Here is a 22,563-nt window from a genome sequence, read left to right on the forward strand (position 1 = left end):
GAGCTGGAGGTATTTAGTTTGCTGTTCTCTGGCCTTCTCCCATTTCCCCCCACCCCAGTGGCTGGGAGCCAATAGACAATACCTTCATCTTGAGATGCTTCCTTCTTGTGGTGACTAAAGCTCTTTCTGTTCCCTTACATCAGGAAATGATATTCCTTTCCTTGTTTCTTTCCTCGTTCCAAATATAGGTCCTGTAGACTCCCTAGTACATGTTGGTCTGATCATTCATCATGTTGCCTAATTCCTGGCTCATGGTTGACTTTAAATCTCATAAAGATTATATTTATATACCCTTATTGGTATTTATTTTTTTGTTATTGTTAATTTTATTTTAAAGAAACTTTAGATTACATAAATGTTACATAAAAAATATAGGGGAGTCCCATATGCCCCTGCCCCTCCCCCTCCCACACTTTCCCACATTAACAACATCCTTCATGAGTGTGGTACATTTGTTACAATTGATGAACACATATTGAAGCATTGCCACTAACTGTGAATTATAGTTTACGTTACAGTTTACACTCTGTCCTGTGCAATTTTTAAGTTATGACAAAATATATAATGGCCTGTATCCATCATTGCATTGTCATGCAGAACAATTCCAGTGTCCTGAAAATGCCCCCATATTACACCTATTTTTCCCTTTCCCTCCCCTAAGAACCTCCAGTGGCCACTGCCTCCACATCAATGATAAAAGTTCTTACATTACTAGAATAAAACAATGTCTACAGTAGAATGTAGCTGAGCATGAGGGTTTCGTCCTCGCTCAGGCCCAAGAGTCGGGGGGGCTTGCTCCTGCCAGGCAGCCGGCGGGAGGTGCTCCAAGATGGAGCACCGGTTCTCCAGGCGTGGGGGACGCGCGGTTGAGGAAAAACCACGGAGACCGCTTGAGCGCAAGAACAGGTCTGCTTTATTGCGGAAGTACACTTGGTTATATAGGCAGGGAAGGGGGTGGAGTATGAAGGGGAGAGCAGGGCGGAGGGGTGGCTGCGGATTGGCTAAAACTGGGGGGGCAGACCTCTGGTAATATGCCGTAAGCAGTTACTGGGGAAGAGGGCAGATTGTAGGTTGGTAATATGGGCGGGACTGGCGGGAAGGGTGGCGGGGGCTGGAAGGGGAGGAGGGGCGGAGAAAGGCGGCAACAGTAGAATAATAGTAAGTGTACTTCAGTCCATTGTTCATTCCCCAATCTTGAGGATTTGGGCATGTTAATGACCATTCTGCCTCTAATTGAGAGGGGGCTTGGATCACATGGGGCAGATAGGTAGAACTCTCTTGCTTGCAGTTGCAGACTCTCTGTTTCTTGGGATGGGCGTTGTCATTCATCATCACGTTGTTAGTTGTCCCGGATGAGTCCAATGAGTAGGTGTTGCAACTCTGCTGAGCTTCAGCTGGCACGTGGACGAACCGAAGATTTAAGTCTCTTGGACACACACCTATCAAGAATAGTATTGAGCTGATGCAGCAAGATGATGCAACAAAAAAAGAGACACAGATTCCCAGTGCCGCTGACAAGAATACAAGTGGACACAGGAGAACACACAGCAAATGGACACAGAAAGCAGACAAATTTGGGGGGGGGGGCGGGGCAGGGAAGGGGAGAGAAATAAATTTAAAAAATAAATCTTAAAAAAAAAAGAATAGTACTAACTATAGGTTCAGATAGAAGGGGCAGAAGAGCCATGTGAAGGGAAACCACAAATGAGTCCAGCTCTGTCACACTGCAGAGCATAAGTTCCAAGGTCAGGCCACTGACAGGGCACCAAACTCCTGAGCCTGTCTGCCCTGCCTCTAGTATCTGGATGTCTCTAGAGCCCCCAGAAGCCCCACTATTTGAGGCAGTATTTACTGTGGCAGTCAATGAGATCCTGCTGAAATGTGCATAAGTGTAATATCTGGAATGACCTCCCAACTCACTTTGAAATCTTTTAGCCATAAGAACTCATTTGTGTTTACCATTTCCCCTTATGGTCAAGGTCTTTTTCTAGGTGCATTGCTAGCTGGCTCTTGATAATAATCCTCAGTGCCAGAAAGGCTCATCACTGGGAGTCATGCCCCACACTGGGGGAAGGTAGTGCCTTTATATGCTGAGTTTGGCTTAGAGAGGCCACATTTTAGCAACAAGGAGGCCCTCAGGTGGTAACTCTTAGGCAACATGTAATACTAGGCTAAGTTTCATTTTCAAAATAAAAGATTCATAAATACAATCATCAATATCAAGGGCTAGGGAAGCGGACTTGGCCCAGTGGTTAGGGCGTCCGTCTACCACATGGGAGGTCCACGGTTCAAACCCCGGGCCTCCTTGACCCGTGTGGAGCTGGCCCATGCGCAGTGCTGATGCGCGCAAGGAGTGCCGTGCCACGCAGGGGTGTCCCCCGCATAGGGGAGCCCCACACGCAAGGAGCGCGCCCCGTAAGGAGAGCCGCCCAGCGTGAAAGAAAGTGCAGCCTGCCCAGGAGTGGTGCTGCACACATGGAGACCTGACACAACAAGATGTTGTAACAAAAAGAAACACAGATTCCCGTGCTGCTGACAACAACAGAAGTGGACAAAGAAGAACACGCAGCAAATACAGAACAGATAACCGGGGTGAGGGAAAGGAGAGAGAAATAAATCTTAAAAAATATCAAGGGCTTGGTGCAGTGGTCCATCATCCTTCACTAATCACTGCCCCTGTACTCGGGATTCTTGGTGTCCCATTACAGAAGGTAGCGGAGCTCCACAAGATGGGAATTTGATACTCTTTCAGTTATCGTGTGGATCTCCACCCACCATGACAATGCCCCATGAAGACTTGAACACATTCACATGCCTTAGAGGCATACCCCAGATGAGCCCCCTCCCATGCATCCCACCATCACTGACACCCTGCTGAGTGTTCCTCCCTTGCCAAAGTTGTGACCTTTTTGCGATCCATAACCTCTTCAAAGATGAAGCCAAGAAAGTAACCAAATAAAAATAATGAGAAAATTAAATAATAGTTTTAAAAATAACATATTAAGTACAGAAAACAATTTTAATTTTTAAAAATTAAAAAATTTTAAATAAACTTTTTAAAACTTTATTTTATTTATCCCCCGCCCCCTTGCAGCCTGCTTGCTTTCTTCTCTCTGTGTCCATTCACTGCACGTTCTTCTGCTTGTCTGCTTGTCTCCATTTGTTGTGTCATCTTGCTGTGCCAGCTCTCCGTGGGCACGGTCCCTCAGCTCTCCATGGGCGTGGGCCAGCCTGCCTTCACAAGGAGGCCCCAGGACGCAGACCCAGGGCCTCCCATATGGTGAATGGGAGCCCAGTTGACTGAGCCACAGCCGTTTCCCATAGCCCTTTTTTAGACAGTGTCTTTCATCACTATAAGATCTGTTGTCTTCTGTGTACAGTGAGATCTTCCATATATATATAAGATAAATGCATCTTTTTTTTTTCCTTTTTCAAAGAAGCTTTAGGTTACAGAAAAGTCACATGAAGAATATGGGGGGTTCCCATATACCTAACGCCCACCCCTTTTCCCGTCTCCCCTATTAATAACATTTTACAAATAATGGTACATTTGTTACAATTGATGTACAAATATTGAAGCATTGCTGCTGACTGTAGTCAATGGTTTACATATGATTTTCATTTTGGACCATACACTTTTATAAATTTTGATGAAATTTTAAATGGCCTATATCCATTGTTGCTAGATCATGCAGGACAGTTCTAATGCCCTGTGTTCCATCTGTTCTATTCTTCCCTCCCTGCCCCTTGGAACCTATGGTAACCACTAAATTTCACTTTTTGAAGAATGAGATTCAGAGTTACTTGCATAATATTGAGGGCTTGACATAATGGTCTGTTTTCTCTTATTAGGCGTTGCCTGTGTTCTCGGGAGACTCTTGCCCCTCTATTTGAGACCCCAGGATGGGAGTTTAATATTCTGTTGTGTGCGTCTCCACCCACTGAGGTCACACACTATGACAAGGTGAACACTTCATATTCCATATAAGCATGCCTCAGGTGCGCCCTATCCTGTGTGCACCCTTGTATTAGTCAGCCATAGGGCTGCCGATGCAAAGTACCAGAAATTGGTTGGCTTTTATAAAGGGTATTTATTTGGGGTAGGAGCTTACAGACACCAGGCCATAAAGCGTACTTCCCTCACCAAAGTCTGTTGACATGTGTTGGAGCAAGGTGGCTGATGACATTCAGCCTTCCTCTTCCTCTTTTTTTTTTTTTAAAGATTTATTTATTTATTTATTTCTCTCCCCTTCCCCCCCCCCCCCCCCGCCCTGGTTGTCTGTTCTCTGTGTCCATTTGCTGCATCTTCTTCTTTTGTCCACTTCTGTTGTTGTCAGCAGCACGGGAATCTGTGTTTCTTTTTGTTGCATCATCTTGTTGTGTCAGCTGTCTGAGTGGGCGGCGCCATTCTTAGGCTGCACTTTCTTTCACGCTGGGTGGCTCTCCTTACGGGTGCACTCCTTGCGTGTGGGGCTCCCTACGCGGGGGACACCCCTGCATAGCAGGGTGCTCCTTGAGCGCATCAGCACTGCACGTGGGCCAGCTTCACACGGGTCAAGGAGCTCCGAGGTTTGAACTCCTGACCTCCCATGTGGTAGACGGATGCCCTAACCACTGGCCCAAGTCCACTTCCCCTCTTCCTCTTAAGGTTCCATTGTTCTAGCTTCTTCCAGTATCTGCAGGCTGGGATAAGTCTCATCTCTCTCCCAAGGCTTGTTTCTCTTCAGAATCAGCTGCTCTGATTTCTCCACAAAGTCAGCTGTAGGCTATCAGGCAAACGACTCATCTCTTCCCAGGTCCTCTGCCTAACAAATCAAGCTCCTCCGTGTGCTCATTTCCTTGGCTCCAGCTCAAAACTCCAACCTCCCTTCTCTGCATTGCAGTTTCTCTGTGAGGTCCTGCATACCAAGGGGGTGGGGATGCAGTGTCCTACTGATGTGGCCCAGTCAAAGCCTTACTCATTATTTAATCAAGTAAAAGTGAAACCTCTGAATCCAATATAATCTAATATGCCCTAAGGGACTGACCAGTTTATAAACATAATTCAGTATCAATTTTTGGAATTCATAAACAATATCAAAGTGCCACAACTCCCCCACATCTAGCACCCTACACCAGTAATCTTCCCCTGCCATATTTGCCAAAAGAACATTCCCAATATTGTAGTTTTAACCACAGACCTGAAAATGCCTAGAGTTCATATGCTCCTTCCCATGACCCTACCCCCAGTTCCATGGATAGTCTAACCCAATCCCCCCACCATACTCCCATCACAGACTAGCACTGTTGAACCCAATAGCATCACTGCTCCACTGTCATGCCCATCTACTGTACAGCTACACCCTTTCACTTTATCATAGATTTGCCCATATGCGCATTGGCTCACAACCCTCTACTCCCTTTCTTTCTCCTGTAAATCTATCTTCCAGACTCTGGCTCTGTGAGTCTGCCCAATTTGCTTATTTCATATCAGTGAGATCATGTAATATTTGTCCTATAGTGCCTGGCTTACTTTACTCAACACAAGGTCTTCAGGGTTCATCCATGTTATCTCATATGTTAACACTGCATTCCTTCTTACAGCTATGTAATATTCCATTGTATGTATATACCACAATTTGCTTATCCATTCTTCTGTTGATGGACATTTGGGCTGCTTCCAACTTTTGACAATGGTGAATAATGCCACTATGCACATTGGTGTGAAAATATCTGTTCATGTCCCTGCTTTCAGTTCTTCTGGGTATGTACCCAGCAGTGGGATTGCTGGATCATATGGCAAACTGTTCCCACCAGCCGTGGATGAGTGTTTCCCTTCTTCCATGTCCTCTGCAATGCTTGTAGTCCTCTGTTTTTTAAATAGCTGCCAGTCTAATGGGTATAAGAGGATATCTCATTGTAGTTTTGATTGGCATTTCCGTAATAGCTAGTGATGGTGAGCATCTTTTCATGTGCTTTTTAGCCATTGGTATTTCTTCTTTGGAGAAGTGTGTATTCAAATCACTTGCCCATTTTTTAAATGGATTGTCTTTTTATTTTCGAGATGTAGAATATCTTTATATATATGCTGGATATTAGGCCCCTGTTGGATAGATGGTTACCAAGTATTTTCTCCCATTGAGTAGGCTGCCTTTTCACTTTCTTGACAAACTTTGAGATGCAAAAGTTTTTAATTTTGGAAAGGTCCCGTTTATCTATTTTTTCTTTTGTTGGTTGTGCTTTGGGTGTAAAGTTTATGAAACCATTTCATACTATAAGATCTTATAGATGCTTTCCCTACATTATCTTCGAGGAGATTTATGATCTTTGCTCTTATATTAGGTCTTTAATCCATCTTGAGTTTAATTTTTGGATATGGATATCCAGTTCGCCAAGCACCATTTGTTGAAGAGGCCATTCTCTCCCAGTTGAGTGGGTGTGGTGGCCTTGTATATATCAATTGCCTATATATGCAAGGATCTATAGCAGAACTCTCAGTTCTGGTCCATTGGTCAGTATGTCTGCCCTTGTGCCAATGCCATGCAGTTTTGACCACTGTACCTTTGTAGTATGTTTTAAAGTCAGGTAGTGTGATTGCTGCAATTTTGCTTTTCTTCTTCAATATGTCTGTGGTTACTCAGGGCCCTTTGCCCTTCCAAATAAATTTCATAGTTAGCTTTACCAATTCAATAAAAAATGCTGTGGTAATTTTTATTGGGATTGCATTAAATCTGAATATCAGTTTGTGTAGGATAGACATTTTAATGATGTTTAATCTTCCTGTCAATGAGTAGGGAATATTCTTCCATTTGTTTAGGTCGTCTTTGATTTCCTTTAAAAGTGTTGTGTAGTTTTCTGCATACAAGTCCTTTACATCTTTAGTTAAGTTTATTCCTAGGTATTTGATTCTTTTAGTTGTTACTGTAAATGGAAATTTTTAAATTTCCTCCTTAAATTGATCTTTATTGGTGTACAGAAATGCTGTTGATCTTATATTCTGCCACTTTACTAACTCGTTTATAAGCTATAGATGGTTGACTTTCAGATTCAGCTGTCACAGCATGTTGGAGCAGGTGTTGTCCATTGGTTTGCCCTTGCATGTAATCTGCTCATCAACCGCAAGACCTACTCTGTTGACTAACCTGTTTTGAAAGTGATGGGCTGTTCTTTTGTTCCTGCTCTGCTGGATTGTTGTTTTTCCTGTAGTTGAGTCAGTCTCTGATTCCTGACAGAGATGCCTGATAGGATGACTCATCTATGCTGTCTGGCTGCATTTAAACCTGTCCCCTACCCCAGATGTGAACCAAGAGGCTTATCCAGTTTCCCTCTCTGGAATGTTAAAGGGTAGCATCTGAATTATTATTCTTATATTAGAGCCAACTAACTGCTATCAAGTGAAGAGATCATCTTTGCACAGGAAGAAGAGGTGAGAGGATAGCCTGGGAGCCAGGATGGGTGCATGGTTATGATAGCTTGTGAACCAAAAACTGATCAGGCGTTCCTGAAGAATAAGTTAAATTACTAGCTGCTCCCATGGTTTGTGCCACTATCTTCCCCTGTTCCGTAGACTGAATTCTGTTCTAGAAGCCACCCTATTTTTGCTACAATGACAAGCCAGCGCTTAACCAGGATACTTAACTATGTGATAGCCACTAATCGAGGTGCTTTGCATGGTCTGTCTCATTTTAAATCCTCACAGCCAAAAATAAGCAACATTTATTTTCTGAAGCAGATGAAATGTAATTAAAGTTTAGACATTGTTGTAGAGCTTTAAAAATTATTTTCAAATTCTTTTGACTAAACCCTTAGTAAGAATTATGTACATGCATGTGAACATCTGAAACTAAAGTTTTGTTGAATAATATATTTGTTATATGATGTATTTTTCTATTCCAAACTATATTGATGTATTAAAAAACAAACTGGTTTTGACCTCCTAAATGAATTTCACTACCCACTAATGACCTGGAGAATTAATATAAGAAAAAGCAGTCTTGTTGTAATGTCATCAAAGGGATCAGAGAAATCCAAACTGGACTGACTCTGATGCTTACTCTATGATTATACTGTATGAAATTTGTATATCATTCTAGACAAGGGCCAAAAGGAGACATGGTAAGCATAAGAATCCTTATGTGTCCTGTGCTTCTGCTAAGTACTGAGCACCTTGCTGGGTGCTGAAGAGACAACTGGAGGTGCAGCACCCCTTCAAAAAATAAAAAGTCATTTTTGTAGTGTTTATACTTTGCATAATATTTTAAACTGGCATCTTTACCTAGAGACAGTATTTTGAAGATCAGTATTAAACAATGCAGGCCCAAACTAAGGCAAAACCAAAACAATCACTTAACTAGAGATAGATGAGACTTTGCCTCACGCAAGTTTTCTTTTGTGCTCCCACTTATTGAGTAAGAACCTAGAGCAGACTAGGCAAGTTCCCTTTACAAACAGACTTTTAGGGTAGCCTATGTTTTAATTAAGTGTTTGATTTTATTTTTAGGAGGTAGGTCAGTAGTGAATAATACTACCTGTTTCCTAACATGAGTCTTTGCTGCTTTCTACCAGGTGACTCTTTCATTAATTTCACTCATATCCTTGGCATACTCCCTACCCCACTTCTTGCCACTGCAAATCTCAATGTGGGCTTACAATAAATGGAATTTGGGAAGGGATCGAAATATGATAGATTCCGCCATTTTAAAAAAAATACTCATTTCCTCATCTCTTTCCATACACTATTAGCAAATAGTCTTGTATAAAACTTTTAGGCAGTGAAAGCTCACTAAGTATATGGAACTTTCACATATTACTTATCTCCACACAGGCTCATAGTAACATTCTATACTTGGGTTTAGCTTGAGTAGAAGAGATTTGAGAAACCATTTAAAAACAAACAAATCATGCATAAAATACATGGTTCTCATATAGCATCCTATTATTAATACTTTGCATTGGTGTGGTATATTTGTTACAGTTGATGAAAACACATTATTATTTGTACTATTAACTATAGTTCTTGGTTTACCTTAGGGTTCACTGTGTTGTGCAGTTTCATGGATTTTTTTTTAAAGATTTATTTATTAATAAATAATACCCCTCCCCACTCCTCACTGTTTTCTGCTCACTGTGTCCATTCACTGTGTGTTCTTCCGTGTCTGCTTGTCTTTTCTTTAGGTGGCACTAGGAACCGATCTTGGGACCTTCTAGAGTGTAAGAGAGTTGCTCAGTCTCTTGCACCACTTCAGTTCCCTGGTCTGCTGCTTCTCTTATTGTCTCTCTTCTGTGTCTCTTTTTGTTGTGTCATCTTGCTGCACCAGCTCTCTGCTCAGGCCAGCACTCCTGTGTACACCAGTGCTCCTGCATGGGCCAGCCTTCCACTCCGGCCGGTTGGCAGCACAGGCCAGCTTGCCTTCATCAGGAGGCCCTGGGAATCAGACCCTGGACCTCCCATATGACAGATGGGAGTCCAATCGCTTAAACCACATTTGCTTCCCAGTTTCATGGATTTTTAAAAAGCTTTTTATTCTAGTAACATATATACAAGCTAATATTTCCCCTTTTAACCACATTCAAATATATATTTCATTGCTGTTAATTACATTCACAATGTTGTGCTACCATCACCACCAAACATTACCAAAACTTTTCCATCCTCCCAAATAGAAACTCTGTGTATTTTAAGCCTTAACTCCCTATTCACTGCCCCATTCCTGTCTCCTGGTGACCTGGATTCTGAATCTATCACTTTGTGTTTTCTAATTATTCATATCAATGAGATCATACAATATCTACCCTTTTGTGTCTGGCTTATTTCCCTCAACATAATGTTTTCAGGGTTCATTATCTCGTTGCATATATCAGAACTAACTTCCTTTTTACGACTGAATAATATTCTATTGTGTGTATATGCCTCCTTTTGTGTATCCTTTCATCAGTTGATGGACACTTGGGTTGCTTCCCTCTTTTGGCAATTGTAAATAATGCCACTATGAACATCAATGTGCAAATAACTATTCATGTCCCTGCTTTCAGCTCTTTTGGGTACATATCTAGAAGTGGGATTGCCGTATCATAGAGTAATTCTATACTTTCTGAGGAATTGCCAAACTGTCTTCCTCAGTGGCTGTACCATCTTATGCTCCCAGCAACAATGAATAAGCGTTCCCATTTCTCCACATCCTCTCCAACACTTGCAACTTTCCTTTTTTTAAAATAGCAGCCACTCTAGTGGATGTGAAATGGTATCTCTTTGTGGTTATGATTTCCTTTTCTCTAATGGCTAATGATGTTGAGCATCTTTTCACATCCTTTTGGCCATTTGTGTATCTTCTTTGGGGAAACGTCTATTCAAGTCACTTGTCCATTTTTTAACTGGGCTGTTTATCTTTTTGTTGAATTGAAAGCTTTCTTTATTCTTAATACTAAACTCTTATCGGTAATGTGGTTTCCAAATAATTTCTCTCATTGTGTAGTTTGTCGTTTTACTTTCATGATAGAGTCCTTTGATGCACAGAACGTTTTAATATTGATGAGGTCCCATTTATCTCTTTTGTTGTTGCTTGTGCTTTCGGTGTAAAGTTTAAGATGTTTTCTGGGTTTTTATCCTCTTCCTTTGGATGGGCCATCATTTCCTGTTTCTTTGTTTGTCTTATAATAATCTCTTGTACCTGTATATTTTAATATTTTTAAATGTTAAGTCTGGGATTTATTTCCTGAGATATCTGTTTCTTGTATTTATAACCACTTGGTCATTTGACAGATTTTTCTCGAGTGTCAGGGGCTAACAAAACTGAATAAACCAAACCAAAAATATCTTTCCTCATTTTTGCAAATGGCTTTGCGTTGGCGTGTGCTGTCTATTAGAGTTCAGCCCTTCTATCTGGAAGGTCAGTCAAAGGCTAATGCAAAGTACAGGCTCCTCCTGGTCTTTTCTGGGCCTGTTTCCTGTCCTGGGCTTGTGTGTGCTATGGCCTTAGGAGTTCCCCTTTTCCAGGAATTTGAATGCCCCTCCACTTCTCAGGAAACCTTCTCCCTCTCCCGGGTGCTCCATTGCTGGACAGAGGGCATATACGCCTCCGCTCCAGGTTGTCTGCCTCCCTTGTTGCGGACACTGCTTTAGTCTTCCCAAGCTCCTTTTGCCTGGAGGGCAAATTCTGGAAGTAGAGATGGAGCGGTTTGATATTATTGATGAATTCCAAAAAGAAATACTGGATTATGTTTGTAAACTGATCTTTTCCTCTGGGCTTATGAGATTTATATTGGATTCATAGGTTTACTTGATTAAATAATTATGTAAAACCTCTTGTACCCTTTGGGGGGTGGGGACTCAACAGATAAAAGACCTGGCAAAGGACAGAGTTGAGGGTTTTTGATGTTGGAGTTTTGATCTTGGAGTTTGATGCTGAAGCCTTAAGCTGGAACCCTGGGAAGAGAGGAACCCTAAGCCTGGAAAGAAGCAGGCCCTGGGAAGGGAAGCCTGAACCCTTGCAGGCGTCAGCAGCCATCTTGCTCCAACACAGGAAAATAGACTTCAGTGAGGGAGGTAACTTATGCTTCATGGCCTGGTATCTGTAAGCTCCTACCCCAAATAAATACCCTTTCTAAAAACCAACTGATTCTGGTATTTTGCATCAGCACCCCTTTGGCTGACTAATGCAGGGGGCATGCTGAAGAGCAGTTTCCTAAGTCAGTCGTTCCCAGACAGAACAAGGCCAGGGATCCACAAAAATGTGCTGCTGGCTCCAAACTGCCCAGGGGAGGGCAAGAGGGCAGGGCCCAGAAGGGTGCACCTTGGGCAGCTCTCTCCACTCCCTGTCTTGACGGGGCCTGCCCAGCAAATGCAGCCCCCCACCTGCCCTCGCCCCCCGAGGGGCACACCACCTTGAAGTCTCCTCTGCCACCTCTGTCCGGGGCAGGCTGGAGCAGGGGCCACCCTCAGAGCCAGGCCCCTGTGTTCCCAAGTAGCTAAATAAAAGCAGTGGTCAGTGAGTGGCCCTCCCCCTGGATCTTGGGGAAGTGGCTTTTTATGCCCCTTTCTGACACCAGCAAACTCCACCAGGGGCCAGGCCGCTGCTGCCTGCTGTGAGAGTGGGGGGAGCACTGGTGACCGCTGGGCAGGGAGAGCAGTCTACTGGTGTTTACCACAGTTCCCCAGCCGCCACTCCTCCCTGGATGCTGTGCCCGTTCTGCTGGACTGGGGAGTTTTGAAATAGTTGATTCAGCAGTCCCTGCCTGTTTCCTAGTTGTGCTGGTGGAGGGACTGATTGCCGAAGCTTCCTGCTCCACTCTCTTCCCACCTTGAGAAAGCCTCTGTCTTTTCAGTGCTGTGAAACCTAGAGTGTGGTGTTCCAGTGGCCCAGGGCCATAGGCCTGTTACTGAAGGTAAAGCTTAGCTTTTGTCTTACTTCGCTTCACTTGTTCTTAGGAGAGGGAGTCCTCTGCCCAGTGGCTTGTTGGCACCTGTTAGTATAGGAATTGGGAAATATGGGTTTTAGCCCTATTTTTCCATTAAGTGGCCTTTGCCTCCGGGGTGGGTCACCTAGTGCATCACAGTTACCTCCTCATCTGTGCGGTGAAAATTGGGCTGAGTGTGCTCCAGAGGCTCTGGGTCTGTGCTGTGGAGGTTTGTTTGTGAGAAATGCCGTAAAAGCAAAGGACTGTTAACTAACACGTCCTTACCTGTGCTGGCAAAAGTAAGAAAGCATCTTGTATGAAGGATAATAGCCATCTGTGCCCATGCTCTGGCGTCTTTACCTTTTCATTTCAGTAATGACTTAGGAAAAGGGACTTTGGTAGCATTGCCCGTTCACCATTGGGAGACTTTTGCTGGCATTCGTTGGCTGTTTTTGGTTATGGTTGAACATTGCGTTGTGTCAGGAGGACCGTTATGCTTTGTCTAGAATCTTATTGATGTGTAAAGCTATGAAGCAGGAACATGGAAGTGAAGCAGGCTGGTAAGATAGGGAATCAATAGATGGATCTGGAACTTGGCAAGAAGGCCACGTGGACATCAGCAACCCCAAGATGGCTGTTGGAAGACCCTCCCCCAAGCTTCTGCCACTCAGAAGAAGACTTCCTCCGGAAGCCAGGAGAACCCCAGATATTCCCTAAGGACTTTATCATTGGGTCCTCCTGGGAGATTGAAGGGGAAATAAGCAATCAAAGTGGTGAACAGCTGGAACTCTTTCTCCCCTGCCATTAGCAAAGGGGTGGGATAATTAGCAGTTTAAAAAGCTGTGCTGGACCTGAGCTAGTGCTCTCTTGTGCTCTCTTGCCTCTGGACCCAGGCGTTAGCCACTTTTCCCCTGCTTGGATCATCACGCAAGTAAAACCTGGGCATTTATAACCTATAATGGGAAATTGTAGTATGTAAATCAGCCCTCTTTATCACATTTCAGCCCTTCCTCTCTATCTGGGACCCCTGCTCTGTTCTTTTCTCCCATTTCTCTTCCTCACCTGAATAAATTACCGGCCTAACTCACCCGACGTGCTCTTGAAACTCACTTCTGCAGCATAGCCAAGAACCTAAATGAAATCTGGTAATAGAAGTATGGCTGATAATTCTAGTTTTCCCTCTTCATATGAGGTTGAATTGAAGATTTTCTATCATTTTGGTCAGTAAAGAAGAAATTTGGGAAAGGATTAGGAGCAGAACCAAATCCAGTATACTATGGTGTCATGGGTAGGGTAGGTGTATTCCAGTTCAACAAATTCCTGCATCCTAAAAGTAGGGGGTGTGTTGTTACATTTTCAGCCCGTATTACATCATCCTTGTGTTTGTGAAAAGTTCATTTAAAGTCCTGTTGAATCCACCTAATGTCCCAATTTCCCTTAATTTTGAAGACTGATTGATTCATAAGAGATCATTTGGTTGGTTTCTAAAGCTGTTTTATAAGAGTATAGTACTAATCTCTAGTCATTTCTGCATTGTTAACCTCAGCGTACATGGAGCTACTGGATTTTTTGAGTGGGCAGTGAACTTTAGCATCTGACAGTGTGTAGCTTAAACAACCGACTCTGCCTCTTGTTTCTCAGTAGTAGTCTCCTAGTATCCCATACCCTACTTTCACACATCACTTTACTACCCAGTGTTAGATATATCCAAACAGTTCATGCAGAGTAAGAGCAGCTATAGCTCGTTCAGCAGTGTGCATGTTTCAAAGGAGGCCGATTCTCCCTTTACTTTATAAAAGCTGTTAGTTCTTTATAGCCTTAGGGTGAATTTGCCAACTTGACTTAAATCTGTTCTTCTCACACAGGGTTAATCATCTCATTTTAGTGGAGCCTTGGGGCTTTCCTGAGCGCCCAGACCTGGCTGATCAAGACAGACCAATTCCGGTTTGGATCAGAGTCTTGGGCGCAGCACTGACTCCCTTTAACCCTCTGGCTGGCCTCAGGATTGCGGGGCCTTTTGGTGAGTGCTTCTGCCGCAGGAAACCCAGCTGTTTACAGGTTAGCAGTAGAGGAGTATTTACTGATTACCTTTGTTAGTCACAACCTCAAACAATAAAACTGATCCCTTTTTACTACACCTCCTAAAATTGGCACTAGGCCTGGAGCAAAGATGAATTAAACCAAGGGCTCCTCCTAGAAGAGGAGTCTTTATATTATAAACAACACAAGTAATTAGCAAAGCAAAGAAAGAGAGAAATGCTGAGGATGGGGTTAATCAACCTTGATCTCCCTGAAAAAGGCCAGGCAAGAAGAATATCTCAGGAAGTTTATCTGGCAACAGAGGGCTTGAGGAGAAGTGCAGCGTGCTGCTCTGTGGTGGGCACTGGAGAGCAGGGTGCAGTTGATGATACCCCACTGGTAGATCACAGAGCCTGACGTGGCCAACAGTGGGGCAACACATACCACCACACTTGGAGAGCCCTTCCTTGCCTCATAATCTCAGAGTGTTGGGAAAGTAAAGCCATCCTTCTCCAAAATGTGGGGGACTCCTGATTTCTGTTTCCTCTCACCTTTTCAGGTACTCATGTCAGTCTCTGATTTAAGTTCACCTCACACCCAGTTCCCCTGCCTTAGCCCCGTGGCCACCAGAATTCCCTTCCCCATTGTCACAGATGGCGGAGGTCTCGACCCGTCTTCTCCCTTATGTTGTATCATTTAGGAGCACTTTTAGTTTCAAGTAACTGAGTACCTAAGTGTCTTAATGCATAGGACTTTATTACTTCCTTAGCAACCAGTCTGGAGGCAGGTAGTGTAATATTAGTTCCAGTGACCGGCTCGTCAGTGTTAGTCTTGTTCTTCTCCTCATGGTTGTGAGGTGACTGCCATGGCATGAAGCACCATTTCACGCAACAGGACCTTCAGCAAGAAGAAGGGAAAGTGTGGAGAATGGTCCTTGTCTCCCTACTGCTTTTTTACCAGGGAAGGAAGTATTCCCTGAGGGCTCCAGCAGGCCTTCCCTTATGCCTCGCCCATTCCTACTTCTTCCATCTGCAAAAAATAGATAAACTTCTGAGCAGTCCTTTGTTGTCAGGTGGACCAGGGCTGCTTTCCTGGGCACATGCTGCCCATCTGCTGTTAGAGAGCAGAAAGGAAGAGAGGCCTGGGGGAGGGGGAAGCCACTCTGCTCCCCTCCGCCCAGTCCTGGCTGCTCCTCCTTGTCCCAGAGCCATCGCTTTGGGTGGGGAGAGCAGTGGGACTGCAGGAATCGAGGAAGGCACGGTGGCTGAACGGATGACCACACTGTGGCTCCTCAGTGCTCTTGTGGGGGCGTTTTTTCCCCACCCCCTCTTCAGAGGAGCCGTTCTTTCCTCCTTGTAATGAACTACACAAGAGATTCATTTAGTCTGTAGAGCCCTGAAATATCGACTTTCTTGACTCACAGGTACACATATAGCAATTATGAGAAGGATAAAGTATGATAAGAAATTAGGAGACGGTGACGGTGAGGGAGGATCCCTGGAGAGGACTTTTTCAATCACACCCTTCGTCTTAGTATAGTCCACTGCTAAGAGACATCAAATGCCTTATAATGGGTGGCTTACCAGGACTTCATTGGCTCATGGATTTGAGGCTAGACTGAGGAGTCAGCAAGGTGGTGCTTTCCTGGAAGCCTGGTGTTCCTGGGCCGGCTGCCTGCGACCCTGGCTTTGGTTGACGTCCAGCTGCTGCTCCATGTAGCTTTGTCTTCTAAACCTCCACGAGTAGGACGGGGGCCTGCCCTCCTTCAGCTGGGCCACACCCTAACTAAAATAACACCTTCAGAAGGTCCTGCTTAAGTGGGCTGCCCCAGGGATGGACTAAAATGAAGATTCTGGCTTCTTCTGGGGCACGTAATCCAACCTACCACACCCTCTGCCTCCCACTTGGGAGGCTGATGTAGAATATCAACTGCTTCATAAGAAGTCATGCTGGGGCTGTTTAGTTCCTTTAGAGATAGGAAGGTAGTGTCAGTAGGGAAGTCAAACCTTGCTAGAATAATGGGTGATGGCAGGAGAAAGGGAAACAACCCGGCCCTGGGGCCCCTGAAGGGAAAACAGTGACCAGAAGAAGGCTCCAGCACCTCCTCTTTTCGTTGGCGTCTTTGTCCTGCCTCTCGCCTCAGGAGAGGGGGCTATGAAGCCACCGTGGATGGCCTGGCAGGGAATATTACTAGTGCCCCAAGCAGAAGTTCTGGATTTATTTTCCCACAGAACTTTTATATATCCCATTCCACTTCATATAGATGCTAATATGTTATAATTATGGAGGGAAAATAAATAAGTTAATTTTATTTGTGAGCTGCTCTACTCTCCTGCCAAGTTTAATAGAATTTACTTCCCCACAGAAACAAATTTTCACAAACTGAAATGTTCTTGAGTCCCTAAAGTTCATCTCTAGGTTCATATGCAACACTCTTTAATTCTTATTTTAATATTTCCTTAGGGAATTTGAGGAGAGCAACTTCTAGGATCTATGCTCTTTTCCTACCTAAATATATGTACATAACACTCATGCAAACGAGCACTAAAAAACTTTCTATATAATTTGATTATAAATTGTAATTCAACCCATAAATGTTTTCACTTCCTATTAAATAGGTCTAAGCCTAGTACAACGTTTAAGACCTGACTTTAAGCGAAAGTATTCTTCAATGTTTGAAGATGATACTGTGACAGAATACATCTACCACTGTAATGTACAGACTCCGAGGTAAGGGTTATGATTCTAAACTTACTGTGTTTGTTTTTAAACTTTTCTTTTTCTGGAAACACATGAAAAGTACAGAAGATTTTATCAATGTCTAAATGACCAAACTTAAAAGAATAATTGCCTAATACTTCTTGCTTTATTCGTCAATTCATGGAGTACCTATTATGCAAAACATTGTACTGGGTTTCTGTGGGGGATTAAAAAGTAAAATGTCCTTTCTTCCCTTTAAGTGCTTATGGCTGAATTGAGCAAGCCTTGGTCTTGGGCATTTCTAGGAGATGATTTGAGTCACAAGAGAAAGAAGAATTTTACAGTAAACCAGCATTTCCCAAACAGGGTAATGAATGTTCCACACACAAAGTGTGGTGGATTAAACAAATATAAATGGTCTTTTGTACCACGGATCTTCTTAGAACCTTCACTCTGCCAAGGAGTGTTGAATCTCCCAAGTGCATGGAAGATGGAGTGCAGGGTTTTCCTAGCTGACATGAGGATGGCAGTCCTCTTCCTGGGCAGCCTCAGCATCTGCTATCCGTGTGGGCACACAGCTGGTGCGGGGGGCGGGGGCCGGAGGGATTGCTGTGTATATTTTGACAGCGATTGGAAGGGGAAAGAGAGAGCGTACTAGCCAGAGGGGGCAGGAGAGCCAGCCTGAGGGGTTCCTTATTTAAAAGTACCTGTGTATGACTTGAGGACCAGAAGATACCAGTGGAGAACACAGAGCCTGCAGTAGTGGGAGCTGGGGGCGCTAAAGTCAAGGCCCTGGCGTCGCTAGGGAGAACCTTGAGAGTGGAGTATGAGCACCAGCGCCCAGCTCTCTCTCGGTGGTGCGTCTCAGTCAGGAGCTCGTCCACACTCGGATTCCTGAGCCCTGCTTCGTAGAGTCTGTTCAGTGGTTCTCTTCAGAGACTGAAAGTGGGTCGTCATTCTTTCACAGGTCCAGGCGTGGGAGACAGGCCCCTGCTCTTTCCTTCTCCCTCCCTTTTTTAAAAAGATCAAGGCCATGGAAGTTATTGAGGTGTAGGTATAGCCTCTGTCTTTTTAGTGAAGTGAGTTTAAGGTTCTCTGCCAGGAGCAAGGGAGACTGGAGGGCAGGGTCCCGGAGGGACTGATGTTTTGTGACTCTCGGCTGTCGGTTCTGATGGGGTAGGCCTACGCACTTTGACCTGTTTAAGTAGTTTTTGGCAGTTCTGTTTCAGGAACGTCATCCATTTTCCAGAATAGTCTGAGCAGTTTACTCTGCACTTACGCACATTGCACGATTACATGTGCCCTAATTTATTGTCTTTCTTTGTGATGGAATTTGAATTCTTCATAAAAGGCAACCCTCAGTTCTGCCTGGTACAGGGTGAATAACAGAAATGACAGCAAAATATACTCTCCTGGGAGTTTGCAAAGAATACTTAATCTGAGTTTTGCCATTGCAGGTAAAAAGCTGGTATCATCAACCCATGGCAAGCAAGCCTTTTAAATGTTTCAGTCACTATGAAGTCAGTTTGAAATAAGTCAGAGTGAAAAATCATATCTTAACTATCCCTATAAGAAATAATTTAATAATTTATCAATAATTAGGACTGCATGTTTTATTTAGAAGAAGAAAATTTTTTTCTCGACAGCTAGCATTTAGACTGGCCTCTAACAGTACAGTAATATATCTTCTGTGGAGTTTCTTTCTTACACTTTCTAGAAAATTATTTTTTATTTAAGCTCAGGATTTTCTTAAATGTAAGAGAAGCTAAATATGAGAGGTGAGCATGTGGAATCTATACTAATTCCCAAAAATCAAAAGTGATTTTCTCCTTTTCCTTTAAGTGGTGAGACAGCTTTCAAAAATATGACTATTCCTTATGGATGGGCAAAAAGACCAATGCTCCAACGAATTGGTAAAATGCACCCTGACATTCCAGTTTCCGTGATCTTTGGCGCCCGGTCCTGCATAGATGGCAGTTCTGGCACCAGCATCCAGTCGTTACGGCCACATTCGTACGTGAAGACGATAGTAAGTGTGTGGCTTGATTTTGGTTTTCAGCTGTAGGTAAAGTCTTTTTAATTATCTTTGCCTGCAGTGAGGTTTCAGGTCATCCCTGTGATTTCACCTGCGAACTGTATCTGCAGCATCACTCAGAGACCTGATACCACAGGTGACGATGGCAGGGTTTGACCTGCACACAGCTTCGTATCCAAAGTCTTCAGCTTTCCTAGGGCTCTTTCCTGTCCCTAGAGCCACATTTCAGAGTTGGGAGTGATTGAAGGAGGGACTGGCCCACTAGCACCTCGACTGACTCCCACCTGCCGAGGCAGGACATTCTCATGTGTTCAGCTTTAGTATCTGTTCATTCCCAGATCCTTTATTGGAGCGAAATACCCAGTAGTTACTACAGATCAGCGTTGCTTAGTCCGTTGCCGCGTGCTTTAGTTACGTACTTTACGCTAAGTGCTTTTGCTTTCATCGTTGGCTTTTTCTAGGCGCTTGTACTTGCTGACTGACTGCTTTGCCTTACACAGGCCATTCTTGGAGCAGGGCATTATGTGTACGCAGACCAACCCGAAGAGTTCAACCAGAAAGTGAAGGAGATCTGTGACAGCGTGGACTGAGCACACTGCAGCTGCGCGGGGGCCACCCGTTGGCTGCTGCAGTGAAGAGTAAGGAGCACAATGCCAGAACCAGGCAGTCTTCTTGACTGTACTGTACACATTTTCTTTATGAAGTCATTTGCAAATTTAAACCAGCTAGTGCCTTCTAGAAAAACAGCTTTCTTTTCTCCTACACAAAATTGAAATGTACAGAATCTCCAAATTTAGTATCTCTAAATAAAAGGTTATTCATCCCTCAGATGTACTGAAAAAATTGTAGTTTTTCAACTGAAAATTTTTTTCATTTCTATCTAACTTTACTATATTGGGTACATTTTATATTGCAATCTATATTGCCAATTTGAAGAAGTGATTTCTGAATCTATTATGTTATACTTTATTTTCATGTCTGCATGTATTTACCATGTCTAATAACTGATAATAGTTAATCCATATTCATTGTATTTTATGTAAAAATTGGTCAGTTGTTTAAAATACTTTATCTTTTGAAATGGAGTGACAATAACAGGTTTTTAGTTAAAAGAAGGGAGTGGATCACTAGCATTAATTTTTCTTGTTTTCTTTCCTCTGTTCTGTATTCAAGACTGTAAAAGCCATGCTCAATATTTTAAATGTGACCCATCTACAGCAGCCATTACTCCTTGGAACTTTCTAAGTGTGATATAATTCTATAGTTCTGAGGGAGCATGGCATAAATACTTCATTGATTCAAGTACTGAAAAGCCTTAACTAAAAATCTGTCCAGTTTTTCCCTATTACTCTTTTCCATGAAGCAGGATGTAGCAAACCATATTCCTCACTAAGGGGCTATTAAGACTGTTACTTTCCAGTGAGCCAAACCATATCACATTTTCTTTACCATCTTACTCACATAGATGGGTGCTAAAACTGGATTACGTTATTACCACTGAACTATAAAAGCAGGTGGCACTGTTACATCTCATAGCACCAGAGATGAGCTGGCACTTGTGTTTATTTTTAAAGTTTTATGTTGCTTAAATCATTTATATACTTGACCTTATATTACAAACATTGTATAAGGTGTTCTGCACTTGAGTGAACTATTTGACAATACTTACTATCAATTACAGCACTTTCTTGCAGTTTTAAAGTGAGGAAAACATTGAAACTGTGAAAGTGAACTCCATGTGGTAACCAGCTGCCGAGAAGACCCACCATGGAAGAAAATTAAATAGGGCTGTTGCCAGCAAGGCGTCTTTGGCTTAGTTTCGCTTAATGTTGCTTGTCTAGGAGAAAGGTAGTTATGCAAATAAAAACAGTGAACTAGAGCAAATAATGATACAATGGCTTTGGCTATTTTGTTTTAAAATGGTTAACTAGGAAATCTGTAGTTGTTAAGAAATGTAAGGTTGTATCACTTTTGATTAACTGCCGGAAAGAACTAATGTTCTATTTTCAACATTATCACCTCTACACAAGAATAGATAAATTATACCAAAGTATGAACAGCTTCCCAACAAACAATTCCTCTCACTTGTCAATTTAACTAGGTTAGATCAAAACAGGTAATGTGAGAGCTAAGATGTGTTGTCAGATTTCTCTACCTTAAGAACAAAAATGGCTATTACTTTTTAGTTAGTATCTTGGCTGACCAGATTCAAGTCTATAAGCTCCACAAATAATATGGGTACTATTTTTGTATTTTCGTTTGACACACTCCCCAGTTTCCTTAATTATACTTTGCTGGGCAGGAAGGTTTCTGTGCAGGAAACTTGGTCTCAATCCTTGGAGGGAAGTTACTTGGTTTTCTTAGTAAATGGAGTTTCTGGCCACAAGTGCCAAGTGATTCAGGAAAAAAACATACCCAAATGTCATTTGTTTTATTTGAAAAAAGTGCCATAACTCTTTTAAAAAGTTAAGTTTTACTTTAGGTATAGTATAGTAATATTGGGAAGATTGAGCAAGCAGAGGAGGTCACAATCTTCCAAATGCTGACAATACAGTGGGTGCTAAACATTTTCTTTAAAAAAAAAAAGAAAAAAATTCTCTTACAGTATTTGAACTTTGCTAAATTTATGCACAGTGTACCTTTAACTTGATCATACAGAATAAACTTTACTGTGACAGCTATAACAAGACAGCTGTGTGTTTTATTGTCTCCAGTGTGAACCTGTCTGTCTGTAATAGCTATTAGAGGTCCATGGGTGCCATGAGCCTTCAGGAAACATCTGGCTGGCATTCTGAGGAATAGCTGCTCTGGGAGTAGTGTGGACATCACTTGCTTAGCATGATTTCTGTTTAATTAAAAAAAAAAATTGCCTTGGTTGGTTTCAGAACATTGTTTGGAAAACATACTGAAATGTCTATATATCCCCAATCAAACAAGAAGTCTTGGGAAGAATAAACAAGAATAGCCAGAGAACCCTGAAAAAGAAAGTGAGGAAGGAGGGCGGGTAACGTTACTGAGAAAGGAGCGAGTAGACATTACATGCCTCTGTGTTGCAACAGCAAGAATTTAACACCAGCCAGGACAAATTATTCCCCCAAACAAACAGAATTCAACCTGAATCTAATTAGTCTTCTGCACTGAATGATCAGTTTGTAAAAACACAGGGAATTGAAGATCATGTTAAACTACACGCTAAATCAAGAGCAAAGTTCCAAAGGACAAATGATCCAGTTTCTTCAACAAATTGAGGAGGTGTAATTAAGCTGGTGGTGGTAGAACTTAAAGGACTTTGTTTGGATCCTGCTTTGAACAAAACCAACTTAAAAGACATTTTTGAGAAAATTGGAGAAAAGTTGAAAATGACTAGGTATCAACTGATATGAAGGAATGATTGTTGAGTGGAAATACTGGTAAGTGACTGTGTTTGCTGTGTTGTT

The 22,563-nt window shown here is 42.8% G+C and overlaps 1 protein-coding gene across 3 annotated transcripts in view; it reads left to right on the top strand.

Annotated features, from left to right (window-relative positions):
* Window positions 1-21,807, top strand: part of ABHD5 (abhydrolase domain containing 5, lysophosphatidic acid acyltransferase) — a 47,761-nt gene extending 25,954 nt beyond the window's left edge. For all 3 annotated transcript variants that reach the window (XM_058288760.1, XM_058288762.2, XM_058288761.1), the window contains 4 exons: window positions 14,238-14,392; window positions 17,010-17,121; window positions 18,934-19,120; window positions 19,627-21,807. In XM_058288760.1, the coding sequence (XP_058144743.1) occupies window positions 14,238-14,392; window positions 17,010-17,121; window positions 18,934-19,120; window positions 19,627-19,716 (544 nt within the window). In that variant the 3' untranslated portion in view covers window positions 19,717-21,807. The remainder of the gene's footprint in view (window positions 1-14,237; window positions 14,393-17,009; window positions 17,122-18,933; window positions 19,121-19,626) is intronic.
* Window positions 21,808-22,563: the final 756 nt, after the last annotated feature.

Source organism: Dasypus novemcinctus, chromosome 26 (assembly GCF_030445035.2).
Source record: "Dasypus novemcinctus isolate mDasNov1 chromosome 26, mDasNov1.1.hap2, whole genome shotgun sequence".
NCBI lineage: Eukaryota > Metazoa > Chordata > Mammalia > Cingulata > Dasypodidae > Dasypus > Dasypus novemcinctus.